General features: G+C 44.7%; 1 protein-coding gene across 1 annotated transcript in view; it reads left to right on the top strand.

Annotated features, from left to right (window-relative positions):
* The window catches only part of LOC129699892 (NADPH oxidase 3-like), a 43850-nt gene that overhangs the window by 4657 nt on the left and 13817 nt on the right, over positions 1-25376 (top strand). The window contains exons 5-9 of the mRNA XM_055640031.1: positions 11035-11180; positions 16358-16539; positions 17469-17598; positions 20138-20230; positions 21432-21685. Coding sequence (XP_055496006.1) covers positions 11035-11180; positions 16358-16539; positions 17469-17598; positions 20138-20230; positions 21432-21685 — 805 coding nt within the window. The remainder of the gene's footprint in view (positions 1-11034; positions 11181-16357; positions 16540-17468; positions 17599-20137; positions 20231-21431; positions 21686-25376) is intronic.

Genomic DNA, 25376 nt, shown 5'->3' on the forward strand with positions numbered 1-25376 from the left:
TGCCGCTGGGGTGTAAACTACCCATGCGAAATATGAGGTGTTGCTCCTCCAATTTGCAGTGGGACTCACTCTGGCCATGAAGGAGGCCCAGGTCAGAAAGGTCAGATTCGGAATGGGAGGGGGAGTTGAAGTGCTGAGCCACAGGGAGATCATGTTGGTTAATGCGGAGGTGTTGGGCGAAGCGATCGCCAAGCCTGCGCTTGGTCTCACCGATGTAGAGCAGTTGACACCTAGAGCAGCGGATGCAATAGATGAGGTTGGAGGAGGTGCAGGTGAATCTCTGCCACACCTGGAACGACTGCTTGGGTCCTTGGATGGAGTCAAGGGGGGAGGTAAAGCGACAAGTGTGGCATTTCCTGTGGTTGCAAGGGAAAGTACTAGGGGAGGGGGTGGTTTGGGTGGGAAGGGACGAATTGACCAGGGAGTTACGGAGGGAGCGGTCTCTGCGGAAAGCCAAAAGGGGAGGAGATGGGAAGATGTGGCCAGTGGTGGGATCCCGTTGAAGGTGGTGAAAATGTTGGAGGATTATCTGTTGTATGTGATAGCTGGTAGAGAGCAAGGTGAGGACCAGGGGGCCTTTGTCCTTGTTACGAGTGGGGGTATGGGGAGTGAGATCGGAGCTAAGGGGTATGGAGGAGACCCTGGTGAGAGCCTCGTCTATAGTCAAAGAGGGGAACCCCGTTAACTTGTATTGGCCCCATATCTCAACCCTTCCTATGCATATATTCTTACCCTCCACCCCCTCTCCTTACTTCCTCCCCTCCCCTGAGCATTGATTGACCTTCCACTTATCTCCCCTCCCCTCCCCGCTAGGTATACAATTCCTCCCCCGACTATATTCTCTAATCCCGCTAGGTACACAATTCACACCTCTATCAACCTCCCCCTCCTTCCACTGTGTTTTTCTACGAATCACAATGATTTGCCCTGCCCCTCCAGTCTTCTAGCTTTCTTTAATCCCACTCCTGTAATCAGTCTGAATTTAAAAGTCCCGACCCGAAGCATATCATCTATCCATGTTCAAGAAGGAACTGCAGATGCTGGAAGATCGAAGGTACACAACAATGCTGGAGAAACTCAGCGGGTGCAGCAGCATCTATGGAGCGAAGGAAATAGGCAACGTTTCGGGCCAAAACCCTTCTTCAGACTGATGGGGGGTGGGGGGAGAAGGAAGGAAAAAGGGAGGAGGAGGAGACAGCTCGAGGGTTAAGAGTAGTTGAGGCCAGTTCATTGGCTATATTTAAGAGGGAGTTAGATGTGGCCCTTCATCCAACCAGGTACGGGATCTATGATCAGCATGATCATATTGAATGGCGGTGCCTCCCCCTACCCTTCCTTGATTGTGTTTCACCTACGAATCACAACAATTTGCCCAGCCCCTCCAGTCTTCTAGCTTTCTTTAACCCACTCCTGTGATCAGTCTGAATTTAAAAGTCCTGACCCGAAGCATATCATCTATCCATGTTCTCCTGGGTTGCTGCCTGACCCGTTGAGTTACTCCCGAATGTTGTGTCTATCCTATGCATTTATCTGTCTAAGATAGACATAAAAAGCTGGTGTCTCAGCGAAACAGGCAGCATCTCTGGAGAGAAGAGAAATGTCACCCATTCCTTTTCTCCAGAGATGCTGCCTGTCTTGCTGAGTCACTCCAGCTTTTTGTGTCTATCTTCGGTTGAAACCAGCATCTACAGTTTCTTCTTGCGCATGTATCTGTCTCAATGTCTTTTGAATGTTTCAATTATATCCACTTCCATAGCTTAGCTCATTCCAGGTACGGGCTCTCTCAGAGTGACAAAATGTCCCCTGCAGTCTCTTTTAAAACACTTCCTTCTCAGCCCCAGCCTGTGACCTGTCTTTTTTTAATTCCGTACCCTTGGAAAAAAGAAAAAAGGGACCTCATGAATGTTATACTTCAACACAGCCAACTTTCAGAGGAGAAAGGGAGGATAGTAGAGGAAGAAGGGGATGCGGGCAGGGGTTATTGTAACTAAAGGGCCTGTCCGACTTAGGCAATTTTTTCAGCAACAGCCGCATGGTCGCGGGGTGACGTCTGTATTGTCGCGAGTTTTCTCCTCAACTTCTTTCTTGTCGCTGCTGGATTTTGAAATGTTCAAAACCTTTCGGCAACTGAGGGTTTGACGTTGCCTGTCTTCTTCTGTCATAGGTACTGCAGCAGGTTGTCGGCAGGTGACGTTGGTTGTCGCAGGGTGCTGACCTCAGTGAATTCCATTGGCGACTACCCAAGTCATCCTACATCAACCGGCGACAGGTACCGGCAACTGAATTGTCTTCAGTTGCCTTCAGTTGCCGCCGACAGGGTCGTAGCTTGTCATAGCTTGTCACGGGTGGACGTAGGTTGACTTGTGTTGTCATAGGTTGTCGCCTGTGGGGTGGTAGGTTGTCGTAGGTGTTGTCCTAGGTAGACGTCCTAAGTTGCGACGATTAACTCGCCGGTTGTCGGTAGCTTGCCGTAGTTTGACGTTGACTAGGTGGGTAGGTTGTTGTAGACATTGTCGTAGGGGGGGGGAGGGTCCAGTCGCTGCTTTTCCGACTGTGACAATCGCCGGCAGTCGCCGAAGAAATCGCCTAAGTGGGACAAGCCCTTACAACTGGAAAATTAAATGTTCATATAATTGGTCTGTAGGCTTCCCAAGCTGAACATGAGGTGCCGTTCCTCCACTTTACATATGGCCTCACTCTGGCAATGGAGGCCAAGCATAGAAAGGTCATTATGGGAAATGGAAGAGGACTTACAATGGTTAGCAGCCGGGAGATCCAGTAGGCCTTGGTGGACTGGGGCGCAACTGTTCGGCGAGATGGTTACTGAAGGGCCTGTCCCACGGGCATCATTTGCGCATCACACAGATGGCGCACGAAGATTTTGTACATCCCAAAATCCTGGGGCGCCGCGTGCGACCGCCCATCACTGCCCTCGTCCCCACGGACCATGCGCGCGTAATGCGCACCATGCGTGCGTCGTGGCACTTAAATGATGTCGCGTAAATGACGCCCAAGTGGGACAGGCCCTTGAGTCTACGCTTGGCCTATGATGTGACTGGTGGTGGGATCACGTTGGAGGTGATGGAAATGTGGGAAGATGATGTGTTGGACGCGGAGACTGTTGGAATGAAAAGTGAGGAGCTGGGGAACTCTATCCTTGAGAGGGGGAGCAAACGCAGAACTACAGGACACAGAGGAGACGCGGGTGAGGGGTCCCTCTCTGACAGCAGAGGGTAAACCATGTTTACGTATCAAAGAGGACATCTCGAATGCCCTAGAATGGAAAGCCTCATCTTGGGATCAGCTGCAGCAGAGAAATTGAGAAGAGAAGATTGCGTCTTTGCAAGAGGCAAGGTGATAGGACGTGTCGTCCAAGTAACTGTGGGTGTCAGTAGGTTTATAGTTGACATCCCCACCTGGCAGAACTTGGCTTGTGGTACAGACAGAAAGATCAAGACAGGGGAGAGAGTTGTCAGAGATTGACCAAGGGAATCTAAGGACAGGGTGGAGGTTAGCGCCGGAGTTAATGAAACAAAAGAGTTCTGCAAAGATGCAGGAAGCAGCCCTGATGCAGTTGTCGAAGTAGCCGAAAAAGTATAGTTGCAACAAGGACTGATTGACGTAACTGACAAATAGGCAGACTGTAGCTGGGGCCCACGGGATTGCACACGGCTACAACGTAAGCTTGGAAAGAGCGAGACAAATCAAAAGAGAAGTTGTTGAGGATGAGGACAGGTTTTGACAGGTGGAGGAGCAGAGTGTTATTGGAGGGAAATTGATTGGATCTCAGTCCAAGGGAGAAGGGGAGGGCCTTGGGACCTGCCTGGTTCTATCGTTGGTTCTGAGATCAACTATAGGAAGGATATGGTGAATGGCTGTTTGTCAGGTTGGAGGCAGGTGACTAGTGGGGTGCCTCAGGGAACTGTGTTGGGTCCACTGTTGTTTGTCATGTACATCAATGATCTGGATGAAGGTGTGGTAAATTGGATTAGTAAGTATGCAGATGATACTAAGATAGGTGGTGTGGTGGATAATGAAGTAGATTTCCAAAGTCTACAGAGCGATTTAGGCCATTTGGAAGAATGGGCTGAAAGATGGCAGATGGAGTTTAATGCTGATAAGTGTGAGGTGCTACATCTTGGCAGGACAAATCAAAATAGGACATACATGGTAAATGGTAGTGTTGAGGAATGCAATTGAACAGAGGGATCCAGGAATAACTGTGCACAGTTCCCTGAAAGTGGAATCTCATGTAGATAGGGTGGTAAAGAAAGCTTTTGGTGTGCTGGCCTTTATAAATCAGAGCATTGTGTATAGAAGTTGGGATGTAATGTTAAAATTGTACAAGGCATTGGTGAGACCAATTCTGGAATATGGTGTACAACTTTGGTCGCCTAATTATAGGAAGGATGTCAACAAAATAGAGAGAGTACAGAGGAGATTTACTAGAATGTTGCCTGGGTTTCAGCAACTAAGTTACAGAGAAAGGTTGAATAAGTTAGGTCTTTATTCTCTGGAGCGCAGAAGGTTAAGGGGGGACTTGATAGAGGTCTTTAAAATGATGAGAGGGATAGACAGAGTTAACGTGGACAAGCTTTTCCCTTTGAGAATAGGGAAGATTCAAACAAGAGGACATGACTTCAGAATTAAGGGACAGAAGTTTAGGGGTAACATGAGGAGGAACTTCTTTACTCAGAGAGTGGTGCTGTGTGGAATAAGCTTCCAGCGGAAGTGGTGGAGGCAGGTTTGATTTTATCATTTTAAAAATAAATTGGATAGGTATATGGACGGGAAAGGAATGGAGGGTTTTGGTCTGAGTGCAGGTAGATGGGACTAGGGGAAAATAATTGTTCGGCACGGACTTGTAGGGCCGAGATGGCCTGTTTCCCCGCTGTAATTGTTATATGGTTATATAGGACATCTTTCCTGTAGCTGCGTGACCAGAACTGCACACAGTACTGCAAAAGTGGTCTGAGCAATGGCTTGTGCAGCTACATCATGATGTCCCATCCTTTGTAGCCAACACCCTTCCCAATGAAGGCAAGCAAGCCATCCACCTATTCACCACCATGTCCACGTCAAATACCACTCCCAGGGAACCATGCACCAGTACTCCATGGTAGACAAAAATGCTGGAGAAACTCAACGGGTGAGGCAGCATCTATGGAGCGAAGGAAATAGGCGACGTTTCGGGTCGATACCTTTCTGGTGGGAATAAGAAAGGAAGATGCGGAGACAATAGGCTGAGCGAGATTTGGGAAGGAGAGGAGAAAGCAGGGACTATCTGAAATTGGAGAAGTCAATGTTTACACCCCAGTGAACATGAACATTGACCTCCAATTTCAGATAGTCCCTGCTTTCTCCTCCCCTTCCCAGGGACAGGGACTGTCTGAAATTGGAGAAGTCAATGTTTACACCCCAGTGAACATGAACATTGACCTCCAATTTCAGATAGTCCCTGCTTTCTCCTCCCCTTCCCAGCTCTCCCTCAGCCCACTGTCTCCACCTCTTCCTTTCTTCTTCCCGTCCCCTACCCACCGTCACATCAGTCTGAAGAAGGGTCTCAACCCGAAACGTAGCCTATTTCCTTCACTCCATAGATGCTGCCTCACCCACTGAGTTTCTCCAGCATTTTTGTCTACCTTTGATTTTCCAGTATCTGCATTCTTCTTAAACACCAGTACTCTAAGATCTCTTCGTTCTACAGCAGCCTGCAGAGATCTACCATTTACTGTGTAAGTCAAGTTCTGTTTTGACACACCTAAGTGCAACACCTCACTATTTGCCATTTCTTCCCCCTCCCCCTCAAACTCATCTAGATCCAGTTGTAAACATATCTTCCCCTCTCAACCTACCCTTCTCCCCATAACCCCTGACACCCGTACTAATCAAGAATCTATCTATCTCTGCCTTAAAAATATCCATTGGCCTCCACAACCTTCTGTGGCAACGAATTCCACAGATTCACCACCCCCTGACTAAAGACATCCCTCCTCATCTCTTATTACCACCTTTTATTCTGAGGCTACAGTATGGCCTCTGTTCCTGGACTCCCACTAGTGTAAGCAACCTCTTCACTGTTTAGTTTGGTTTAGTTTAGAGATACAGCACGGAAGCATCCCTCGGCCCACCAAGTCCGCGCCGACCAGCGATCCCCACACATTAACACTGTCCTGCACAAACTAGGGACAGTTTACATTTGTACCGGGCTGGTTGACCTACAAACCTGTACGCGTTTGGAGTGTGGGAGGAGGCCGGGGATCTCGGAGAGGAACCTTTCGCGGTCACGGGGACCGTGGTTAACCCACTCATTCCTTCCCCTCTGTTCTCGTTACGACCAACTTGTATTTGCAATAGTTCAATCCAATGACATTTGCTCAATAATTGTGGCATTTGTGGTGAGGTGGACATGGGACGGGGAAGATATAACAGGAGGCAACAAAGGCAGGGCAGCAGGGCTAAGGCAGCAGACGCCAACAGGATTAACAAACTCATCAGGAAGGCTGGCTCCGTCCTGGGGGCGGAGTTGGAGTTGGATTCATGGGAGGTGGTTTTGGAGGGGAGGATGTTCCTCAAACTGCGGAGCATCCCGGACAACACAGCTCACCCCCTCCATGACACACTGGTCAACCTGAGGAGCACCTTCAGCAACAGACTGGTTCCACCAAGATGCAGCACAGAACACCACAGGAGATCCTTCTTCCCTGTGGCTATCAAACTGTACAACTCCTCCCCCTTCTGTCATGGGGTAGACTGTCTCCCCTCATCCAATCTTTGCACATCCCCAATCCTTTCCACTCGTCACTTTCATTTCATGTTTCATGTATCTTGTTGTGTTTTTTGACTGTTGGCAGATCAATTTCCCTCCTGGGATAAATAAAGTTCTATCGTATCATATCAGAGGTTCTGCTGAACTTAACAAGTGGATGGTTTAAACAATAGTTTCCTTGCCCAGTGTCAACCAGATCCAATGGATGTCAAGCTTATCAACTAGATGTTGGATTTCAAATGCTCTTTCCACCCACTATCTATTTTCTTCGTTGGATCTTGATCTGGATCTGGATGTAGTACGCTGAAAAGCTCTAGGTAAAGCATCACTCAGCACTATGATTAGGTATGTTGCAAAGCCTACCTGAAACGTCGCTGAAAATCTGTCCCAGCCCGTGCGCGCGATTTTGGCGCCGTTTAGAGGGGGGCGGGTTTAAAACGCGATTTTCTCTAGGCTGTTCCAATCGAAGATGTTCAGCCTAGTTAATTATTAACGAAAAATCGCTGGAAGACCCCGTCGCAAAAGCTATTATTAGTTTTAAAGGCCTTGTATAATAGTTATAGTAGTTTAAAAATCAATCTCTAAACCCGCGACCACCGGCAGCCGTCAGGGTCGCATAGAGCAGACAACAGAAGGTAGGCTGTTTATTTTTACATTAAAAAGGGCTTCTTAAGATCCCTTTATACAAAGTTTAATATTGCGAGTAGCTCATTTTGGGCCCATTATATCCCGCAGTATTTTTCTGGGCATTTGAGGCACAAATCTACCGCAATGTGAACGTTCTAAACCAGCGCGTTCACAGGATCCCAGTAGAAAGCTGATTTAAAATGGACTTTAATTTACAGCAATTGAACACTAAATTCCTTCCATTTGGCCTATAAATTAATGTAAATGAGATTTAAAAATCATGTTTTATTGTGAATTATTTATGAATATTATTTGGACACTTAGGCTATTTAAAAATGTTAATAATTTATTAAGAAATGGATAGATGTTTAGATCTAGTAATTGAAGTTTGAAATTAGCTACAATTGGGTAACTAACTAATTATATGCTTTAATTTCAGGTCATCCAAGTAAGATTATTTTATATTTGTTTCAGAATGGTTCAATCTACGATAACTGAAAATTTCATTCAGTTCTCTTAATTTTTAAGAAGGTTATGGGCTTTTGACTGCACACGATCACAGCTTTTTTGTTATGTCCATAGAAAATCAATAGGGAACAAGATGCTTATTTGCATCTTATTTCCTTGCTTATTTCCGAGTATGAAAATGGCCATAACTTTTTAAATACTTGAGATATGAAAGTGAATTATGTGTCAAATTAAACTTCTTTTTATGCTTTATCTGATGGGATAAATTACAGACTTGATTTTTTAAATCTCAAAATTTTGTAACTTTGCTACTATGATGGTTTTGGACATGCTAGTCGAGATGGAGATGTTTGGAGTTGCACCTTTGTGTGTGTTGATGTTTTGGAGATCTCTGATGCTGGCTGGTAGGGTTTTCCAATCCCTCGTTGTCTTGAAGAAAAACGAGTTAGAAAGTGCTAATGAAGTGCCGTGCGGAATTAAATCATTTCCAGGTTGGTAGCTTCTGGTTGACATGCCTATGGGTGCTTGGTTAACTGGATGTGATCCTCCATCCATGTGACTACAGATCAATGGGCAACACAATGAGGGTTGACCTCAATGAAACATAAAGAATAGTGAAAGGCTTGGACAGAGTGGATGTGGAAAGGATGTTTCCACTAGTGGGAGAGTCTAGGACTAGAGGTCATAGCCTCAGAATTAAAGGACGTTCTTTTAGAAGGAGATGAAGGGAACTTTCTTTCGTCAGAGGGTGGTGAATCTGTGGAATTCTTTGCCACACAGAAGGCTGTGGAGGCCAAGTCAGTGGATATTTTTAAGGCAGAGATAGATAGATTCTTGATTAGTGCAGGTGTCAGAGGTTATGGGGGGAAAGCAGAAAAATGGGGTTAGGAGGCAGAGATAGATCAGCCATGATTGGCACGTAAGGCTGCTGGCCCTGACGGCATCCCCGGGCGCGTCCTCGGGGCCTGTGCTGCGTAGCTGACAGACGTCTGGACTGACATCTTCAACCTGTCACTTGCCCAAGCAGTTGTCCCCACGTGCCTTAAAACCACCTCCATCGTATCGATGCCAAAACACTCCACTGCAGCAAGCCTCAACGACTTCCGCCCAGTTGCACTTACCCCCATCATCACCAAGTGCTTCGAGAGGCTGGTCCTGGCACACCTCAAAGGCTGCCTACCCCGCACATTGGATCCCTATCAGTTTGCCTACCGCAAAAACAGGAGTACGGAGGATGCCATCTCAACGGCACTTCACTCCTCCCTCTCCCACCTCGACAACAGAGACACTTACGTAAGAATGCTGTTCATCGATTACAGCTCAGCATTCAACACCATTATACCCTCTAAACTGATCACCAAACTCGGTAACCTGGGCATCGACCCCTCCCTCTGCAACTGGATACTGGACTTTCTAACCAACAGACCCCAGTCTGTTAGGTTAGACAAGCACACCTCTTCAACCCTCACCCTGAACACCGGCGTTCCACAGGGCAGTGTGCTGAGCCCTCTCCTCTACTCCCTCTTCACCTATGACCGCACACCTTTACATGGTACTAACACCACATCAAGTATGCAGATGATACAACGGTGATTGGCCTCATCAGCAACAATGATGAGTTGGCCTATAGGGAGGAGGTCCAGCTCCTAGCAGCATGGTGCGCTGACAACAACCTGGCCCTTAACTACAAGAAGACCAAGGAGCTCATTGCAGACTTCAGGAAGTCTAGGGGCGGCACGCACACCCCCATCCACATTAATGGGACGGAGGTGGAACGTGTTTCTAGCTTCAGGTTCCTGGGGGTCAACATCTCCGATGACCTCTCTTGGACCCACAATACCTCAACTCTGGTCAAGAAGGCTCACCAGCGTCTCTTCTTCCTGAGGAGGCTGAAGAAGGTCCATCTGTCTCCTCAGATCCTGGTGAACTTCTACCGCTGCACCATCGAGAGCATCCTTACCAACTGTATCACAGTATGGTACGGCAACGGCTTTGTCTCCGACCGGAAAGCACTGCAGAGGGTGGTGAAAATTGCCCAACGCATCACCGGTTCCTCGCTCCCCTCCATTGAGTCTGTCCAGAGCAAGCGTTGTCTGCGGAGGGCGCTCAGCATCGCCAAAGACTGCTCTCACCCCAACCATGGACTGTTTACCCTCCTACCATCCGGGAGGCGCTACAGGTCTCTCCGTTGCCGGACCAGCAGGTCCAGGAACAGCTTCTTCCCTGCAGCTGTTACACTACTCAACACTGTACCTCGGTGACTGCCAATCACCCCCCCCGCACTCCTCCCACAGGAAAAACACTATGTCTGTATACATGTAAATAGATTTATTTATTGAAATCATATTCTATGTCGCTCTTCCAGGGAGATGCTAACTGCATTTCGTTGTCTCTGTACTGTACACTGACAATGACAATTAAAGTTGAATCTGAATCTGAATCTGATTGAATGGCGGAGTAGACTTGATGGGCCGAATGGTCAAATTCTACTCCTTTCACTTATGACCTTGTGAGCACTACTCTCTGTAAAAAAACCTGTCCTGCACATCTTTCACTTTGCCTCTCTCACTTAAAACCATGCCCTCAGGTCTTTGACATTTCCTCCCGGGGAGGAGGGGGGGGGGAGAAATGTTCTGACCATCTATGCTTCTCATTGTATTTAGAGTGAATTAACTTCTTGATGTCCTGGTCATTATCATCACTCCAGTCGAGATGTATTCTGGTAGAGAAGCCAAGATTCACTTCTGATGAAGATGCCAATGCTTTTCTCTGTTGCTCTTCCAGATCAAGGTGCAGTCAACGCCTGTTCTTTGAGCTGGCATTTGCTGGTCCATCATTTCACACTCAGGGCAAATAACTGTATGAACTAAAGTGTGTGTTTCTGGGATGGAACCGTGTCTCTTCAAAATTACAATCTAGTTGCTATTTGAGTGCAAGGCCAAGTGCAATAATTTTTTCTCAAAGGAAAATTAGCAAATTGGGATATATTAATAAATAACAAAGATCTTAAGTTCCTTTTCAGAGGTTATTTTGCATCTGTAGCAAAGTCATTGACTTTACAATATAATATCTGAAATTACATTTCTTGTTTTAAACCTTCAGACAATTGAGCACGTCCATTTCAATAGTCAAAAATGTAACGAATGAAGTATTTGTTTTCCAATATTTAGGTATTCATATAATTGCTCATCTGTTCAATATTGAGCAATACCATGAAGGCTATTCACCTGCAGCCACAGGCTTACTGTCCAGACTTTCCAGCATTGGGACAAACTCCAGTGAAAGTTACCTCAACCCCATCAGAACGTATGACACGGTATGTTGACTCCAAATTCAACTAAAGTTGGGAAAGTTACAAATTACGACAACGTTAGCATTAATAATGTGCCCATTTTTCAAATATATAGATAATCCATTTTGTGTACAACATCTGGGCACACTGATTTCAATTCTAATCTTGCAATCATTTGAAAGTTTTTATTGTTAATCAGTAGATTAGCTAATATAAGAGTGACTTGTCAAGGACTTTTTAACAAGTATTATATACACCATTCATGAATCTAATAATGTGTTAACAAATTCAGCAATTGCCTCCTTCAGTTTAGGATACTTAATGGCTTCCTGAACTTCATTCAGTGATTTTTCCTAGCAAAGTTAAAAGTGATATTTTAAAAGTGTGCACACGTGCAGATGTCATCCATATCTATATTTTCAAAATTGGTCACATTTGCCCAGTTGCTGGGGAAAGGATGATACAAGGAATCACATTCTCCATAGCAGATTTATGTACATTTAATGAAAACTGTAAAGGCCCTGCTGTTCGATCAGCGACGTGGAGAGGGGGGACGTGTTGCATGGGCAACAGCCTGTCCTCCATATGACATCGCCCAGGCTTGCATCCGACCACACATCACCTGCAAACTTGCATGCATCACCCATGGTCAGTCATGACCGAGGGGGGCCTACTACTAATGAAAATTAAAATCAAATTGTTACAAAGTTTAACGTATCCTTGGGTGTGGAATTTGCAATCTTCGAGTGGTCCACCCTGTTTTGATTAATGCAATCAACCCGTCGTGCACAAACAAATAGATCAAATAGAACAACTTTAGGCTGTGCACGCCATACGCAAGAATAAGAAGAAGACTTATCCTAGAATTGAAGAACTAATTATGAAACCATTATCAATAAATAAAATTGATTGCTCTTCTAGAAATAAATTATGGTTGAAAAGTTGGATCTATATTCTATTTTACATTGCTTTAAAATCAATTACACTTCGACATTCTCTTTCGACGGATTTGTTTAGTTTAGAGATGCAGCATGGAAACAGGCCCTTCGGCCCACCGTGTCCGTGTCCGCACTGACCAGCGATCCCTGCACATTAACACTATCCTACACACATAATAAAGACGATTTTTACATTTGCCATGCCAATTAACCTACAAGCCTGTACGTCTTTGGAACGTGGGAGGAAACCGAAGATCTTGGAGAAAACCCGCGCAGGTCATGGGGAGAACGTACAAACTCCCCACAGACAGCACCCTGTAGTCAGGATCGAACCCGGGTGTCTGGCGCTGTAAGCATTGTAAGGCAGCAACTCTACCCCTGTGCCACCTTGACCGCCCTGTTTAAAGGAAATGGAGATTAGACTCCAAAGTGGACAAGTTGCAAGATTAGAAACACTAGAAATCTCAACAGGTCAGGCAGCAAAAGGGAAAGAGTTAACGGCATGGGATCTGTCAGCAGAACTGTCAAAGATAGGCATGTCCAGCAGGTCAGACATGGAAATGTAAGTAAAAAATGTGATGGCAAGTTAAAATAGCAAGTTCCAAAACAAACAGAAACAAAAAGTTAACTAAAGATATCAATATCGAGTCCTGCAGGCTGCAGTGTGCCCAGATGAAAAATGAGATGCTGTTCTCCAAACTTGCATTGGACCTCATTGTTACACAGCAAGAGTGCACAATGAGATTGTGAGTAGGGTGGATAGTTAAACTGGCAGGCAATTGGACGCCTAGGCTCACTCCTGCAGACTGAGCACAGGTGCTCTGCAAAGTCCTCACCCAATGTGCGTTTGGCTTCCCCAATGTAGAGGAGGCTGCATTGTGAACATTGAGTGCAGTAGACTAGATTGGAAAAGGTTCAATACAATACAATACGGTTTATTTGTCACATTGCACATAAGTGCAAGTGTAATGAATATGTCAGCAGCGGTACAATTATAAAGAACACACACAAAAACACAATAAAAGTTTAACATAAACATCCACCACAGCATTCATCACTGTGGTGGAAGACACACAATTTGGCCCGTCCTCCTCCATTTTCCCCCGCGGGACCTCAACCCTCCGCAGCCGTTGCTGCGGGCGTCCAGATGGTAAAGGACAAGGTACAAGTCCAGGTAAGTCCAGAGTCGGCTCTTCCCCACTGGAGACTGCAGTTTTAAGTTGGTGTAGGCCGCAGGCCGGCGGTCGAAGATTTAAAATCCCCGCCGCGCCGCAGACAGAAGCACCGCAGTCTGCAGGGCTGGCGGTCGAAGCTCCCCTCCAGGGGTGATAGTAAGTTCACGCCGGGCCCGCGGTAGAAGTTGGCCGCGGGCCGGCAGTGATGGCTTCTTCTTCCCCCGGGTCCCCCACGAGGGATCCCGGGCTGTAGACGCCGCGCCAGCTGGAGCTGTGCAGACCGCGCGCGGCTTCAGGCTGCCGGCTGCCACGGGCCAGCGAAACGGAGCGCTCCCCTCCAGTTCAAGAGAACCACTGCTTCCTCTGGAAAGATTGTTTGGATAGTGAGAATGAAAAAGGTAAATGGACAAGTACTGCACCTCCTGTGGTTGCATGCAAAAGTGCCACATGATAGGGTGCGGGAGGCAAAGGGGAAAGAGTTGTGGAGTGCGTGATCCCTTCAAAATGTTGAATGGGGAGGGATGGGAATATGTCTGATGAAGGAATTATGTTGGGGCTGGCAGAGTTCACCAAGGATAATGTGTTCAATGCAGAGGCTGATAGGGTGAAGACCAGAGGAAAACTGTTCTTACACTACTTCCAGCTTCAAGTAGCCCTTGCCTTCCCTCTCTCTCCATCCCCTCCTCCTTCCCAGTTCTCCAACCGGTCTTATTGTCTGACTACATCTCTGTACTGCTCACTCCCCTGACATCAGTCTGCGGAAGGGCCTCGACCCGAAACGTCACCCATTCCTGCTCTCCAAAGATGCTGCCTGTCCCGCATTTTTTGTCTATCTTCGATTTAAACCAGCATCCGCAATCCTTTCCTACACACTGTTCTTATGCTGTCCAGGGATGAGCATAGAGGCGTGGGTATTGTGTTCTGCTTTTCGTGGCAGAGTGGAAGCCACAGTTTTGGAAGTCGGGTAACATTTCAGAGGCACCTGTGTGTAATTGGACCAAATGTGATGAAGATGAAGGAACTGAATGGAAGATGAGAATTGAATGGACGAGAACTGAACATGAGAATTGAATGGAAAGCTTATATGAGAGGAAGTAGCTTGGACACACATGTTTGCTCATACCTACAACTGTGATCTGATGAAAATGCTTGAGAGTCTATGCTGGTGTGCGACCAAGATGCACAGCCAAGAGTCAAGTCAATAGTGTTTTCTTGTCATATGTCCTGAAATGGAACAATGACATTCTTACTTGCAGCATCACAACAGATATGTAACAGATATAATAAAAAACAACAAAAAGTTCAGTGCATATATAAAAAAAAATAATTGTGCAAAGACAAAAACAATGACCCCCCCAAGTCGATGTAGTTCGGGGTTTATTTGAACGGTGGAGTGCTTAAAGGTCTGATGGTGTTGGGATGTTCATCCATGGTGAGATGGAATGATTAGACCAGGGAATTGGAAATCCTCAAAGTGATGGATTGCAACTCGAGTGTCACAGATTTAAGTGGGAGCGGACTGGACCAGGGAAGAAAGAACGGAGTCAAAGTAAGGAGTTATGTTTTCAATGGGGCACGAGCAGGATTGCCAGGGAAGTCCTGCTTGTGGATATTAGGCAGAAGGTAGAATAGGCTCTGTAATCCTGGGGCTGTCCAAAACTAGATGCTATTGAGGTCCATAACTATGTGGTGGACAATGGCCTGATATTGCATAGTGAAGCCATGGTCCATAGGGATGTGACTAAGAGCTGGCATTTGGCTTTTACAGGATAGAGGTCAGTTCATGACAGTTCAATAGCATTAACCTTGTTGGCAAGTTTGATAGTAGTTTCAGGCTTGGTTGTTAGTGAGTGGACCGCTGTTTATTTAGATGGCAGTAGGTTAAAGCACGTGAGCGGAGTGGTAAAATCAAGTGATCAATGTCCCACCGACAGTTAGCAATTAATAGATTGAGAGAAGGTATAAAGTCAGCGGAAAGAGTACAGATAAATTGGGAATTCTGGAGATGGGAGAAAGGGTCCAGTCTGGGGTGATGCTGCCCAACCCAGGCAACTATTTGCGTGCTAACCACAGAAGGAGATATACAATCATATTACAATCACTCCATACTCTTAAATCTCTATTCCTACAGCAACATTTTTACGTCATCATCTTACTTAATGTGCTTAATCAATAATGTTTTATTTTTAATGTTTTATGTGTCATTCCTAACTATCACTGTATGTCACGTTGTCACTTGCAGGCGGAGCACCAAGGCAAATTCCTTGTATGTGAATACTTGGCCAATAAACGTATTCATTCATTCATTCATGCATTCATTCATTCAATTAATTCATTTAACTATGATGAATGTTATTCCCTTGTCAAGTATCTATAAACTGTAAATGGTTTGATTGAAATCATGTATTGTCTTTCCGCTGACTGGCTAGCAGGCAACAAAAACTTTTCACTGTACCTGGGTACACGTGACAATAAACTAAACTGAACTAAACTAAATTAATGTTTAAGAAAGAACTGCAGATGCTGGAAAAATCGAAGAAAATTGAAAAAAATGTTGGAAAACTCAGCAGGTGAGGCAGCATCTATGGAGCGAAGGAAATGGTGATGTTTCGGGTCGAGACCCTTCTTCAGACTAAACTAAGGATAACTTGCCAATGAAATGGTTACTATTCCCCTTTCATAAACCAATGCATTTCTCTAATTTGCAGTGCAAATCAAGTCTCAGATTTGAAACATTAACTTGTTCTCTTTGCACAGATGCTGCCTAATTTGCAGTCTTTTTTTTTATTTTCAAGGTACAGAATAAAATGATTAAATAGCAGAATAAGCTTTAGAGCCTTAAAGCTGACTATTGTTTCTATTTCTTGTGTTCTTACATTAGCTCTCATCAAATGGCATTCTAGAATTTCAACTATATTTTTTCATAAAGTATTTCCCATGAAAAAGAGAATGATCAGCCATGATCGCATTGAATGGCGGTGCTGGCTTGAAGGGCTGTATGGCCCACTCCTGCACCTACTGTCTATTGTCTAAAAGATATTATCTATAATTGGTGATTTTGTTCATGTGATACTTGATATATTTCTAGAATCCAACAAAAGAACTGTTAAGTAGCACAGCGGGAGTGACTGGCATCATTATTACTGTGACTCTCGTTTTGATGGTGACCTCCTCTGCACAGATTATCATGAAATCATTTTATGAAGTATTTTGGTTCGCTCATCATCTCTTCATTATCTTCTTTATCGGTCTCATCATTCATGGTTCCGGGTAAATACATTTTCTACTTATTTGAACACATATGTGAATTGTTTATTCATTTATAGCTAATAATGGTGGCGCAGCGGTAGAGTTGCTGCCATACAGCACCGGAGACGAGGGTTCGATCCCGACTACGGGTGCTTGTTGTACGGAGCTTGCACGTTTCCTCATGACCGCATGGGTTTTCTCCGAGATCTTTGGTTTCACTGTAAGGCAGCAACTCTACCACTGTGCCACCATGACCACCCAAGGTCACAGTGGATAAACTAGATAACATGAATGAGCCTATCTTATTCTTACCCTCATACATTTCTGTTTTTTTATTAAATTTGGAAGCTTATATGTACACAGCAGGTACAACCCTCTCTCCCTTCTTGATCCCACCGCCTCCATCACAGGAGATAGACTATCGACTGATGTCTATTACAAACCCACTGACTCTCACAACTATCTTGACTACACTTCTTCCCACCCTGCTTCTTGCAAAGACTCTGTCCTCAACTCCCAATTCCCCAGTCTACGTCGCATCTGCTCCCAAAGATGAGGTGATCCATACCAGGACATCCGAGATGTCCTCGTTCTTTAGGGAACGGGGGTTCCCGTCTTCCATCATAGATGAGGCCCTTAAATAGGTCTCCTTGGTATCCTGTGGTTAACTTATTGCTTCCCACCCAAACCACCCTCTCCCCAGGCACCTTCCCTTGCAATCGCATGAGATACAACACCTGTCTACCTCCTCCCTCGACTCAGATGGGATTAGTGTAGCAGGTGGGACTAGTGTAGCTGGGACATGTTGGTTGGTGTGGGCAAGTTGGGCCGAAGGGCCTGTTTCCACACTGTATGATTCTATGACTCATGGATCAGCATTTCAAAACATGGTTATCAAGTCTGAATTGTTAATGAATTACAACCACTGAAATGAATAATCCTGTTCATAGGCGTATTGTTCGAGGGCAAACTTCTCAGAGTCTTCAGGAACACAATGTTACATACTGCAGGGATCATCATGAAGAATGGGGAGACATCCCAGAATGTCCTTTCCCTGAATTCTTTGGAAATGAACCAGCGGTAAGTTGGTATCTTTAAGCAACGATGAATTAAACATCAGGGTGATATATGTTTGCAATGAAGCTGTAAGAAGCTCCTTTGTTAAAAACACTATGTGCATGTCTTATGCTGTCAAGGTATCATAATCTGCCTCAACAACTTTGAGAATGCCACGGTGGTGCAGTGGTAGAGTTGAGACCTACTGTGTGTACGTGCGGCCTGTGACAAATCAGCCATAATCACATTGAATGGCAGGAACAAGTAAAGGGGCCGAGTGGATTACTTTAATTTAGTTTAGTTTAGTTTAGTTTAGAGATACAGCGCGGAAACAGGCCCTTCGGCCAACCGAGTCCGTGCCTACCGAGTCCCGCACATTAACACTATCCTACACACACTAGGGACAAATTACATTTATACCAAGCCAATTAACCTACAAACCTGTACGACTTTGGAGTGTGGGAGGAAACCGAAGATCTCTGAGAAAACCCACGCAGGTCCCGGGGGGAACGTACAAGTTCCGTACAGACTGCACCCATAGTTGGGATCGAACCCACAGCATGATTCCTGGAGACCAGACTGATTCCTGGGATGTCAGGACTGTCTTATGAAGAAAGACTGGATAGACTTGGTTTATACTCTGAATTTAGAAGATTGAGAGGGGATCTTATAGAAACTTACAAAATTCTTAAGGGGTTGGACAGGCTAGATGCAGGAAGATTGTTCCCGATGTTAGGGAAGTCCAGGACAAGGGGTCACAGCTTAAGGATAAAGGGGAAATCCTTTAAAACCGAGATGAGAAGAACTTTTTTCACGCAGAGAGTGGTGAATCTCTGGAACTCTCTGCCACAGAGGGTAGTTGAGGCCACTTCATTGGCTATATTTAAGAGGGAGTTAGATGTGGCCCTTGTGGCTAAGGGGATCAGGGGGTATGGAGAGAAGGCAGGTACGGGATACTGAGTTGGATGATCAGCCATGATCATATTGAATGGCGGTGCAGGCTCGAAGGGCCGAATGGCCTACTCCTGCACCTAATTTCTATGTTTCTATGTTTCTATAATCATGGACAAATCACACCCTGGCCACTCCCTTCTCTCCTCTCCCATTGGGCAAAAGGTATATGTGTGAAAACGCACACCTCGAGATTCAGTGACAGTTTCTTCCCAGCTGTTATCAGGCAACTGAATCATCCTACCACAACCAGAGAGCAGTCCTGAACTACTATCTACCTCATTGGTGACCCTCGGACTATCCTTGATCAGACTTTGCTGGCTTTACCTTGCACTAAACGTTATTCCCTCATCATATATCTGTACACTGTAAATGGCTCGATTGTAATCATGTTTTGTCTTCCGCTGAATGGATAGCACGTAACAAAAGCTTTTCACTGTACCTCGGTCCACGTGACAATAAGGAACTAAACAAGTCACCTACACTCACATCCAAATTGTAAATATGAATGATGAACAATAATGGACTCCGCACTGAACCCTGAAGCACATCTCTTGTTATGGGCCTCCAGTCTGAACAAACCCCCACCCTCTGTCTTCTACCTTCAAGTGGAGGTACAGATAGCAATGATTTGGATGAGAACATACAGGATTATAAACATATAAACATAGAAATTAGGTGCAGGAGTAGGCCATTCGGCCCTTCGAGCCTGCACCGCCATTCAATATGATCATGGCTGATCATCCAACTCAGTATCCCGTACCTGCCTTCTCTCCATACCCACGGATAAAGTTTGCTGATGATACAAAAGTTAGTGTTTTTGCAGATAGTGAAGATGGTTGTGAGAGATTGCAGCAGATCTGGATCAATTGGCCAGGTGGGCTGAGGGATGGTTGATGGAATCTAATACAGAGAAGTGTGAGGTGTTGCATTTTGGGAAGTCTAACATGGGCAGGACCTACACAGTGAATGGTAGGCCTCTGGGTAGTGTTGTAGAGCAGAGGGATCTAGAAGTACAAATGCATGAGTTCCTTGAAGATCGAGTCGCAGATAGATAAGGTGGTCAAAAAAGCTTTTGGCATTTTGACCTTCATCAGTCAGAGTATTGAGTATGGAAGTTGGGAGGTCACGTTGCAGTTGTTTAAGACGTTGGTGAGGCCGCATTTAGAATGTTGTGTTCAGTTCTGGGCACCATGTTATGGGAAAGATATTGTCAAGCTTGAAAGGGTTCAGAAAAGATTTATGAGGATGTTGCCAGGACTAGAGGGTGTGAGCTATAGGGAGAGTTAAGTAGGTTGGGACTCTATTCCATGGAGTGCAGTAGGATGAGGGGAGATCTTATTGAAGCATGCTGGCCACCAAACCTATGATGAAGACGATTTCTGTCAGCTTTTAGAAATAATTTGAATAAATTGGCACTTTAAAAAATGCAATATTATCTATTTGGATGAGAAAGCTTCAACAATTGAGGAGAGACCCTAGTGAATCAGAGGAAATTAAATATTTTCTATATTTTAATTTTTTAATTAAAATTTGAATATACAATTTTAAAGTCTTTTGAAATTTTAAAGTCTTTTACAGTGTTTTAAAAAACTGTATGTACATTTTTCAGAGCTGGAAATGGGTTTTGTGCCCAAATGTTCTCTACATTTGCGAAAGATTGATTCGTTTTGCCAGATCCCTACAAGAGGTCGTGATCATAAAGGTAACTACTGTTTTTCAGGCAGACCTATTTATATACTTGCAAATGTACTTGCTAAGTTTGATTGTGATCATTTTGAGTGTGCCATTTTGATCTTGCATCAAATCATTTTTTAGATAATTCTCTCAGGAAATAAATGATGCAAACATATTTCTGACTCATTCTGTGGAATCCATAAAATTGAGAATCCTTTACATACCCATTGCAAATCTAATTGAAATAAAATCTGGTAAACTCAGAAATCATCCCAATGCATTCTTTGATCATCAACATTTATTCTCCTCCTGTGGACTAAGAAATGATAGACCCATTGGCATCTGATTTATTAATCGGATTCATAATTAATTAGTGTCATCTTTGGACTTTGGCAGAAGATGCTGCAACTTTAGGAGGTGTAACGGAAATGCCCTTGATACTGACATATTACCTTTCCTGATGAATGAATCTTGGCTATAGTTTTATCAGTGTTTTAAGTAATGAGGTCGTCAACAAAGCGTTTTTAAACCAATCAGCATATTGCATTATTCAGTTCACAGCTGGTCCGAAGTGAAGATGTTGTAAGTCTGTAAGTAAACCAAAGATGAACAGTGATCTTCAGTGATATAGCAAATATTTTCTCTGATTCACTAGGGTCTCTCCTGAATTGTGGAAGCTTTTTTTTTAAATCTAAAAAGATAATATTGTATTTTTAACGGTGCCAATCTATACAAATTATTTTTAAAAGCTGAGACAGAAATTGTCTTCATCTTAAAACTGAGGATTGTAACATCTCTAAAAGCAGATGAACCAATTGACTGGTCTGAAGAAGGCTCTCGACCCGAAACGTCGCCCATTCCTTCTCTCCAGAGATGCTGCCTGTTCCGCTGAGTTACTCCATCATTTTGTGACGATCTTCGAACCAATTGATTTTGTGTATATGAAGGGACTGCAGATGCTAGTTTAAACTGAAGATAGACACAAAAAGCTGGAGTAACTCAGCGGGACAGGAAGCTTCTCTGGACAAAAGGAATAGGTAACATTTCGGGTTGAGAGAAGAAGGGTCTCGACCTGAAACATCACCTATTCCTTTCCTCCAGAGATGCTGTCTGACCCACTGAGTTATTCCAGCTTGTTGTGTTGATAACCCATTGACTTTGTTGTGTGAACTATAAACACAAGCAATATATACATTTTAAACAATCTGATTTGTTTTTTTGATGGATAGGTAATCGTCCACCCCTCCATGGTTCTTGAGCTTCAGATGAAAAAGCAAGGCTTTAAGATGAAACCTGGTCAATACATCTTTCTGCATTGTCCTTCAATATCTCACTTTGAATGGCATCCATTTACACTAACCTCTGCACCTGAAGAGGACCATTTTAGTATCCACATTAAAGTGCTGGGAGACTGGACAAGTGCTCTATATGAAGCCTGTGGTGCGAATGTGAGAAGATTTCAGCAACCATGGAAAATGCCAAGGTTAATATTTTGAGATTTTGTGAATCTATCTTGTTGGTACCATGTTATTAGAAATAATTAGTGGAAATGTTGGCATGTTGAGTAAATACAGGCCCGTCCCAGCCTAGGAGTGAGTGCCTGATTTACATACAGGAAGTACATACAAAATTTGCTGGCTACTGTGGGTCGGCAGGCATCTTCGGATGTGTGGGAACTTGGTTCATGATTGTATTTCAACTTGAGGTTACAAACAGTTCACAGGAATAGAACCATGCCATAACCTGGGCGGCACAGTGGCGTAGTGGCAGAGAGGGGTTCGATCCTGACTACAGGGGCTGTCTGTACGGAGTTTGGATGTTCTACCTGTGACAAGCGTTGGTTTTCACGGAGATCACCGGCTTCCTCCCACACTCCAACGGCGTGTGGAATTGTAGGTTATTTGGCTTGGTATAAATGTAAACTGTCCCTAGTGTGTGTAGGGTAGTGTTAGTGTGCGGGGATCGCTGGTCGGTGCGGACTCGGTGGGCCGAAGGGCCTGTTTCTGAGCTGTATCTCTAAACTAAACTAAACTAAACCTGGGATGACCTAGATCAAATTATAGACTCCTTTTGACTCACGCTACAAACAATTCTGTGGTTGATCGTACGTTGTTGAAACCTTCATTCATTCTGATTTGAGTATCAATAAATTTCCACAATGTGCTCTGCAAATGTCATCCAACACTCCATTGAATCATCAGCCCCTGTGCTTACTGACCTATAGTCATATTCATTTAAGCAACATTTACATTTTAAATTCACATTCCTGTTTTCAATTCCCTTTGTGGTCTCACTTATCACTTTTTAGAGTCATACAATGTGGAAACAAGCCCTTCGGCCCAACTTGCCCACGCCAACCAACATGCCCCCATCTACACTAGTCCCACCTGCCTGCGTTTGGCCCACATCCCTCCAAACTTATCCTATCCATGTATATGTCTAAATGTTTTTTAAACATTTCTATAATCTTCCCTCATCGCATAACCCTCCAATTAGGAAAATCAGATGCTGTAATTCTAAAATAAAACTGAGATTGTGGAGCACCTGCGTTCAGTCCATAGGAGTGACCCTAAACGCTGGATGCTGACACTTTAATTTACCATCCCACTCCCACCCAGACAATCTTGGCTGTGGCCTCTTGCAATGTTACAACAAGGTCCATGCAGGCTTGAAGAGTAGCACCTCATCTTCCATCGGGCCACACTTCAGTCTTTTGGACAATATTGAATTCTCCTACTTTTATTAATGCATTCTTTCTGGCCATCTGTATCAGAACTGTCCATTTCTGCCCATCATCATTTTGGTTCTGCTTATTCTATTTTAATAGTCTAGCCTACTGTGCATGTCCTGCTGCCTTGCCTTTTTCAATGTAGCATACAGACAAAGTGCAATGTGCTTGCGACTTGCTCCCTCTATCCCATTTGGATTCACCCCTCGAAAAATACTTTATTTTTCGCATCTCTCCTTCTGAAAATTAACTTGGCTTTCTCTCTTTCCTAGTCCTAACAAAGAGTTCTGGCCCTGAAATGGTGAGTGTTTCTCTTCCCACAGGTGCCATCTGACCTACGGAGTGTTTCCAGCATTTTCAAATGTTAAGTGCCTGTCCCACTTGGGCGTCATTTGCGCGTCACGCAGATGGCGAGCGAAGATTTTGTACATCCCGAAATCCAGGGGCGCCGCGCGTGACCGTGCATCACTGCCTACGTCACCACGCACCATGCATGCATCACGTGCGCGTAAATGATGCTGTGTAAATGACGCCCAAACGGGACAGGCCCTTTAATCTTCCCATCGTATCTACATTCCTCCACTTCATGTCTCTTAAGTAATCCTGAATTTGTCTACAACTTGCAAAGTCCTGATGACTGGAATTCTCTCATGAAAAGATTTTTCACCACCACTCTCTATCTTTAAGACACAGCTTAAACTCGCTTTGGTAAAGTTGTCTTGACTCTCCTTTAACATGCTCTTAACATCCCCTTAATGTTTCATTGGCAAATAATGACTGCTGTGGAATTTATCCGATGTTCAAAGCAGATCAATGAGATACCAAAGGAATTTGTTGTTGCCATTCTCATCTGCTCTCTCATTTCATTCGAAAGACCAAGGTTGATGCACTGATCTAACTAATGAGCATTACAAGATTATTTACCTAATGATACATCGCATCTGGTCTTTATTCAATCTCCATACAGCCGCACAAACAAATGTGAAAAAAACAACTGCTGGAGGAACACGGCAGGTCAGGCAGCAACTGTGAAGGGAAATGGGCAGGCAACGTTTTGGGTCAGGAGCCTTCTTCAGACAGAATCTTCCATTTCCCCCCACAGATGCAGCATGACACGGTATTTTTGTTCAAGATTTCAGCATCTGCAGTCTCTTGTATCTCCATACTAACAAGTATTTTGTGTGGGAATTGATCCCTTTTCTTATGAGCAGCACAATACAATACAATACAATACAATACAATACCGTTTATTGTCATTTGAACCTAAGTTCAAACAAAATTTCATTTCTGCAGTCATACGAACAAGAAAAAAACCAAGACACACAATTAACACAATTTACATCCATCACAGTGAATCTCCAAACACCTCCTCACTGTGATGAAAGGCAAAGTTGTCTCTCCCCTGTACTTAATTCTTCTCCCGATGTTAAAGCCCCCGACGTGCGATGGTAAATCCCGCAGCCATTAAGGCTGCGGCAGGTGATTTAAGGCCCTGCTCCCGGTCTTGGAGCCCCCGGCGGGCAATTTTTAAGTCCGGCGCCCGTTAAAGCCGCACCGGGCGATGTAAGGCCCCGCTACGGGTAGTTTTTAACCCCGCGATTCGGGCGGGAGAAGTTGCCGTTGCGGGAGCTCCGAAAAGCGGTCTCCCACCAGGGACCAGCGGGCTCCCGATGTCACCGTCCACCGGACCTGCGGCTGGAGCCTCCGAAGCTCCGGAGTCAGGTCACAGCCGCGTGCCACCACAGCTCTCCATGCTCCAAAGCCGGCTAGCTCCGCAATGGTGAGTTTGCAGGCTCTGCGACTGGAGCCCCAGGCTGATTCCAGTTGGAGACCGTTCCACGGTGCTAGGTCCCAACGACAACAAAGACCCAACAGGAAAAAGGTCGGGTCCCCGTACAGGGAAGAGATTTAAAATTTTAAAAAGTTCCCTACCCCCCTTGATATTTAATTAGCTTTATTCATATTATATCAGTGAATTGTTGATCAAATCAGAATTAAACTTGCATAACTTAGTTCTTTGGTGGATTTTGCTTTCCACTGGAGCCTTAAAAGCTATTGAAAGGTATTTTCAATAAAGGAGAACTTGAAAGTGAGATCAAATGAGCCAGCGGAAAAGCTAAAATTAGGCCATTCGGCCCATCATGTTTACTCCGCCATTCAATCATTGCTGATCTATCTCTCCCTCCTAACCCCATTCTTCTGCCTTCTCCCCACAACCTCTGACACCCGTATTAATCAAGAATCTATCTATCTCTGCCTTAGAACTATCCACTGACTTGGCCTCCACAGCCTTCGGTGGCAAAGCATTCCACAGATTCACCACGCTCTGACTAAAGACATTTCTCCTCATCTCCTTCCTTAAAGAACGTCCTTTAATTCAGAGGGTATGACCTCTAGTTCTAGACTCTCCCATTAGTGAATGTTAGAAATAAAAGCAAAAAAAAAG

Source organism: Leucoraja erinacea, chromosome 8 (genome assembly GCF_028641065.1).
Source record: "Leucoraja erinacea ecotype New England chromosome 8, Leri_hhj_1, whole genome shotgun sequence".
NCBI classification, from domain to species: domain Eukaryota; kingdom Metazoa; phylum Chordata; class Chondrichthyes; order Rajiformes; family Rajidae; genus Leucoraja; species Leucoraja erinaceus.